General features: G+C 43.5%; 1 protein-coding gene across 1 annotated transcript in view; it reads left to right on the plus strand.

Annotated features, from left to right (window-relative positions):
• The window catches only part of LOC107598812 (neural cell adhesion molecule L1.1-like), a 57,190-nt gene that overhangs the window by 38,734 nt on the left and 11,242 nt on the right, over positions 1-7,214 (plus strand). Inside the window, exons 23-24 of the mRNA XM_016290243.1 lie at positions 2,524-2,664; positions 2,737-2,868. Coding sequence (XP_016145729.1) covers positions 2,524-2,664; positions 2,737-2,868 — 273 coding nt within the window. The remainder of the gene's footprint in view (positions 1-2,523; positions 2,665-2,736; positions 2,869-7,214) is intronic.

The raw sequence follows: 7,214 nt of genomic DNA on the forward strand, positions 1-7,214 counted from the left end.
ATAAAACTGGTTAACTGGTGCTGTCTGAAACTTCTCCTTTAAAGTACTGTCACACTGGATGTCGATGAGTTCGAGTTGTGTGTCTGGTGGTGCTTTCTCACTGTCAAAAGATAGGGGGCATGAGACAAGTTCAAGCTCAGTCTCAATTTTTGCAAAGTCTGTGAAGCGACGGGAAAATTCTGCATGGAGGTCGATCAAAGTGCTGCTGTACCTCTCAATGCGAGACTGTGTTATTGGTGTGCTTAGTCCGGTCAGTGTAGGAAAATTAGCGAAATCTCGACTGGATATCTGTCTGGAGAACAGTACAAGTTTGGCCTTGAACGCTTTCACGTTGCTGTACAGTTCGTGCACAAAAACGTCCTTTCCCTGAAGTCTCAAATTAAGATAATTCAGATGCCTCAGTGTGTCGACACTGAACGTGAGGTTGGCCAGCCAGTCTGTGTCTTGTAATATGGGGAAGTCGTCAGTTTTGCCAATCGTATTGAGGAACGTTGCTATCTCACCTTTTAGTTCCCAGACACAGTGAAACACATTGCCAAGACTTAGCCAGCGCACATTTGAATGGTACAAGAGGTCATGGTGCTCTGCCTCTGTTTCATTAAGCAGCTGAATGAACTGCCGGTGGTTCAGCACTCTTGCCTGTATAAAGTTGACAAGCTTCACAACCATTTTGACATTTTCTAGCTTCGACACACTTTTACGCAAGGCTTCCTGGTGTATGATGCAGTGAAGAAATATCAGTTCTTCTGAGTTCTGGGTTTCATATTTTACTTTGTCTTGCGACCTTTTTAGCAGTCCAGTGTTTTTACCGGTTAGATTTGGCAATCCATCTGTTTTGATGCTTGTCAGCTTTCTCCACGGCAGGTTATTTTTTTCCAGGCAGACGGACACACTGTCATACAAATCCATGCCCCTGGTCATTCCCATCATTGATTCCATCCCGAGGAGTTCTTCTGTTATTTAGAAATTTTAGTTTATTCCTCTGACAAAAATCTAAAGTTGAGCAGTGTCTGTGATGTCAGAACTTTCATCAAGTGCGATAGAAAAAAGACTGAAGCTGTCTGCTTTTTTTTGTTTTTTAGTTCGGAGAAGCAGCTCCTCTGCAATTACTAACACGCGCCTGGTAATTGTTCTCCGCGATAAGCTAATTTTCTCAAACTGACTTTTATATCCAGGACAAAGTATGTCAGCAGTCTCTACCATACAGTCTTTCACAAATTCCCCATCCGAAAAAGGCTTGCTGTGCTTTGCAATTTTATGTGCCACTACATAACTAGCTTTCGTTACAGATTCTTGAATAGAGCACTGTTTCATAAATGTATTTTGCTGGGCTTTTAGTTTGTGGCAAGTTTTAAAGCCTTGTTTGCCTTTTCTGCAGGTGACAGGTTGACAGCTTAAATCGAATGCTTGCTTGAAAAATGACGACTGAGGTTGTAAAAACCGCAATACTTTCTTGGCATATTAGACATACCACCTTCTGTCCGATATTGGTGAAGAAGTATTTTGTTGTCCATTCTTCCTTGAACACACGACATTCAGAGTAAACTTTTCTTTTTTTTTGCCACACTCATTTTCACTCATCATTTAACATCCGAGTTACTACCGCGTGCATTCTAATTCTACTGTAGGCGCTAACTGTACTGCGTGCTATACTGCCATCAAATGGCGTTCTCTTGTATTGCATCAAATGAGTAATTCTGAACTAAAACCATTACTCAAATGTAGCATTTTTAAAAACTCCCTCGCGGGCCAGATGAAAGTGTTCGGCGGGCCGTAGTTTGCCCCCCTTCTGTCATAGTATCATCATTGATGTTGTTGATCACCATCATCAAACATTAGTGATGATAGTGTAAACGTAATTTGTATGTGTAGCTAGAGGATGTTTTTGAATGTTCGGATGAACACTGAAATGTATCTTAAATCTATAGCATCTAAAATGTATGGCCATTTACAAATGAAGAGATGTATAAATCTTTATCCTCTGAGGCAGAGATGCCCAAACCAGGGTATGTGGGCCAAATTAGGCATGCCATTCGATGTCATAAGACAGGGCAAAAATAGGGAAAAATAAATGCCCTTGAAGCATCTGCATTTCTACTTTATCCTTTTGCATTGAAATGTAGAGATTTTAAGTAAGTTTGATGTTGATATTATATTTAGATATAATGCAACATTAACTTTCATCCCCACAGCCCTCCGTTTAATTTTTTTGGGCACTATGCTTAAAAGGCTTACATAGTGGGATTCTAATTTGTAAGTAAAATATGTCAAATAAAAGCTTTTTAATGGCAAATTAAATCTAGGTGGGACTAAGTCATTTGCACTCTTTATGTATGGCTAAATTTATATTAGTATGAGATACAGGTGAAACACTATCGATGTTAGTGTAGGTGTACTGATCAGTACTGATTTGTGTGGGTTGGAGGTACAGGTTTTGCCCAGATGTCCCCATATGAGAAAACCTGAAAAGATGTATGCTATTCATGCTGAACTCAATGAGGATGTTGTTTGTGTGTATGGTAGCAGGTGGTGAATGGGAAGAGTCGGAGAAGGTCAACTCCTCGCAGGCGTTCTATCAGCTGCAGGGTCTGGCACCGGGCATTCAGTACCACCTGCAGATCCGGCCCGGAAACAACTCCTGGGAATTCAAAACAGGTGGACCAGGTACAGGCTAGTAACAACCACCTCCGGATCGCTTTATTCGTTCCATGCTCTCATGTGTTGTCTCTTTCTCAGAGCTGCACGAGTTGTCCAGTAGCTTTGCGACTCAGGGCTGGTTCATCGGACTCATCAGCACCATGGTTCTGCTGCTGCTGGTGCTGCTCATTCTGTGCTACATCAAGAAGAGCAAAGGAGGGAAGTATTCAGGTAACACACAAAGCACCTCGCACAGTTTACTGGAAAAATCATTACGTGTCTCTCTGGAATATTTGAACGTTCTTGCTGATGGCAGCCTTCTGTGGTCTGATGTTTTTGACCTTCCCTTGGGGAAGACCAATACTAATGGACCTGCATTTGGATAGAGTTTGCTTCACTTTATCTTGTTGAGTCCTACCGGTAAGAAATTAATGGAACTATTTGATACTGTCAGGATTGGCAGCCGAACTACGTTTGGAGAGCACAAGGTGTGGCTGCACAGCTCAGATCAAGGAAGAACAACCTGGCATGAGCCTTAGGGTCCTCCAGATGTTTTACAACCTGATGCACCACAGTCAGGATAGCATCATTAGTGCCCCTGTTATTCTGAGAGGGTTCAAGATGGTCCTTAACCTCTTCTTTAAGGCCTGAAATGGGCGCACAATTTCGAATGTTTTTTTGCGCTGAGTGTGTTTTTGTGCTGGTTTAGGCTTGTCATGGGTAAATAAATATTACACTAAAACCACCAGTAGGTGGCAGCAAGTGTCTGTTTTAATTAATGATTAATTGAATTCTTCTATCAAACGATTCTTTCAAAATGGCTGATTCAATTAGAAGTGAAGCAAGTGGGGCAGTCATGGCCTAATGGTTAGAGAGTCGGACTTGTAACCTGAAGGTTGTGGGTTTGAGTCTCAGGTCCCGCAGAAATTGTAGGTGGGGCAGTGAATAACCAGCACTCTCTTCCACCCTCAATACCACAACTGAGGTGAGACCCTTGAGCAAGAACTGAACCCCCAACTGCTCCCCGGTGCCACAGCAAAAACAGCTGCCCACTGCTGTGTGTGTGTGTGTGTACAGATGAGTAAAACACAGAGCACAAGTTCTGAATATGGGTCGCCACACTTCACTTCAAGTTCTTAATGAATAGATCATTGAATAATTGGCTCACTGATTCGTTCAAAAACAGATTCATTCTGGAAAGAAACACTGCAGTGTTGCTCTTAGATGCATAACAGCTCTGCTCCGGCTTTGTTGGGAACTGTTTCTTTTGCAAAACAGGAAAAAAGACAAAATGTCTCTAAAATGTAACTTACTCATCTTCTTTTCTGTTGAACTGCTGTTTAAAATTAAATTAAGATTTGCGATCACGCACACATGCAGGTTCTTGTGTGATAATGCTTAACTATATCATATAAAGATTTTAAAAAATAACACACAGTGATATACAGTATTTTTTTCCTTTTTTTGAATTATAGAGGCATTCTAACTGCATTGTAATAGGCTTCATGCTTTTGAACTCTCAAGATGTGTTTTTTGCAAAGTCCCTGAGATACTATATAATGTCAGCTAGTGTGAATTAGAACAGGGTGATAATTTCTGAATTATGTCATCCCCCGAATCCCCCATCAATTCAAGCCCTGCATATGAGACATTGGCCCTGTCCCAAATCGCACCCTAAACCCTCGTGGTCTTCCTCTGACTCCACACTTTCGTGACGTAATGCCACTTTGACTGTCGGGTAGAAGTCTGCCACAGAGCTCGCCCCAGTGCGGGCTCGGCAGAAGAAGGGCTCATAGAGCACCCTTCTGAAAGCTAAAATAGCCTTCTGTGGTCTGATGTTTTTGACCTTCCCTTGGGGAAGACCAATACTAATGGACCTGCATTTGGATAGAGTTTGCTTCACTTTATCTTGTTGAGTCCTACCGGTAAGAAATTAATGGAACTATTTGATACTGTCAGGATTGGCAGCCGAACTACGTTTGGAGAGCACAAGGTGTGGCTGCACAGCTCAGATCAAGGAAGAACAACCTGGCATGAGCCTTAGGGTCCTCCAGATGTTTTACAACCTGATGCACCACAGTCAGGATAGCATCATTAGTGCCCCTGTTATTCTGAGAGGGTTCAAGATGGTCCTTAACCTCTTCTTTAAGGCCTGAAATGGGCGCACAATTTCGAATGTTTTTTTGCGCTGAGTGTGTTTTTGTGCTGGTTTAGGCTTGTCATGGGTAAATAAATATTACACTAAAACCACCAGTAGGTGGCAGCAAGTGTCTGTTTTAATTAATGATTAATTGAATTCTTCTATCAAACGATTCTTTCAAAATGGCTGATTCAATTAGAAGTGAAGCAAGTGGGGCAGTCATGGCCTAATGGTTAGAGAGTCGGACTTGTAACCTGAAGGTTGTGGGTTTGAGTCTCAGGTCCCGCAGAAATTGTAGGTGGGGCAGTGAATAACCAGCACTCTCTTCCACCCTCAATACCACAACTGAGGTGAGACCCTTGAGCAAGAACTGAACCCCCAACTGCTCCCCGGTGCCACAGCAAAAACAGCTGCCCACTGCTGTGTGTGTGTGTGTGTACAGATGAGTAAAACACAGAGCACAAGTTCTGAATATGGGTCGCCACACTTCACTTCAAGTTCTTAATGAATAGATCATTGAATAATTGGCTCACTGATTCGTTCAAAAACAGATTCATTCTGGAAAGAAACACTGCAGTGTTGCTCTTAGATGCATAACAGCTCTGCTCCGGCTTTGTTGGGAACTGTTTCTTTTGCAAAACAGGAAAAAAGACAAAATGTCTCTAAAATGTAACTTACTCATCTTCTTTTCTGTTGAACTGCTGTTTAAAATTAAATTAAGATTTGCGATCACGCACACATGCAGGTTCTTGTGTGATAATGCTTAACTATATCATATAAAGATTTTAAAAAATAACACACAGTGATATACAGTATTTTTTTCCTTTTTTTGAATTATAGAGGCATTCTAACTGCATTGTAATAGGCTTCATGCTTTTGAACTCTCAAGATGTGTTTTTTGCAAAGTCCCTGAGATACTATATAATGTCAGCTAGTGTGAATTAGAACAGGGTGATAATTTCTGAATTATGCCATCCCCCGAATCCCCCATCAATTCAAGCCCTGCATATGAGACATTGGCCCTGTCCCAAATCGCACCCTAAACCCTCGTGGTCTTCCTCTGACTCCACACTTTCGTGACGTAATGCCACTTTGACTGTCGGGTAGAAGTCTGCCACAGAGCTCGCCCCAGTGCGGGCTCGGCAGAAGAAGGGCTCATAGAGCACCCTTCTGAAAGCTAAAATGACGAATGGGACACCCTACGGCCTCATGGATTTAACGGACACGCGCACACGAGGCCATTGTAAGACTGCAAGTGCGCATGAAGTGTGCCATTTGGGACAGGGCCATTGTTGTCAAAGCCACTGGAAGGCAACCTTTAGCCAAAAAAGCTAATGGCTAATGCTAACGCTTCTGCTTTGGTGATACGCAGGGAAGGAGACCAGAGGCCGTTTTTTTTTTTAATTGATGTCAATGGAGGAGAGGCTTCACTATGCTGAATAAACAGCTTTTTATAGGAAACAGCTGATCATTTAATGAATCTTCAGCTTATTTAATCTCCAACATGTTTTACACTAAACAATAGTTCCCTTTCATGGGAACTTTGAACTGCGTCCTCCAGGGGTCGCTATGGGGAACGCCTCGTCGTAACCCGTGTCTGAAACATACATCGAAAAAACACCAGCAACACGTTGGCCGGTGACAGCTATGACGTCACTACCGGTGCAACTATAGTGTAAATAGGCGCCGGGAGAACACATCATCCTCTTCTTCGTCTTCATTGACTGTTTTGTTTGAAGGGTGCATTTCTGTGGTAAGAGTGATCTCTTTCATATCATTATGGTGAGCATAAAAGCGTTTAGAGGGTGTGTGCATCCGTGTTATCCTTGTTTAACATCTGATGACACACACGATCTATGCGTTATGTGTTTGGACGAAGAGCACGCACGCGATGTCACGGAGGGGGCAATCAGCGTGCACCGCAAGCGTTTTTTCAAGGAAAAAGCTCCGCTCTCGTTTTTCTCTCTTTTCAAGGATAGAGGGGCACCCATCTGCTTCCCGCGATTCAGGATTCGCCGCTGCTTAGGCACGGAGGAGAATGAACTCGTGGGGATCGCATGTGGATCTGGCCGATGAGTTTGAAGAGGGGCCAGCGTCTCTATGGATGAGACGTACTCTTTTAAGACTCCCTCCTTGACATCTCATTGTAATGCCAGGGCATACGCAGCAGCAGCAGCAGGTCGGGCTGTCGCTTCATTGCACATGATGGTGATGCCCCAAGCATATCAGGCTGGCCTGCTGAAAGACCTGGATAAAGGCGAGGGCCTTTCTCCTAATGAGGTAGCTGAGTGCGGGCAAAGGTGCGCTCAGCGGCCTTTACAAAGGTCCAGGTCTGAGCCAGAACAACCCAAGGGGTCCTGGCCTGGTCTCGGTTTGAGGATCAGAGACGGGCACAGAAGGCTAGTGTCGTGGCTCGTGGTCCTCCCCCCGCCGTGGG

The sequence above is a fragment of the Sinocyclocheilus grahami genome, unplaced genomic scaffold, assembly GCF_001515645.1.
Source record: "Sinocyclocheilus grahami isolate Dianchi unplaced genomic scaffold, SAMN03320097.WGS_v1.1 scaffold256.1, whole genome shotgun sequence".
Classification (NCBI taxonomy): Eukaryota; Metazoa; Chordata; class Actinopteri; order Cypriniformes; family Cyprinidae; genus Sinocyclocheilus; species Sinocyclocheilus grahami.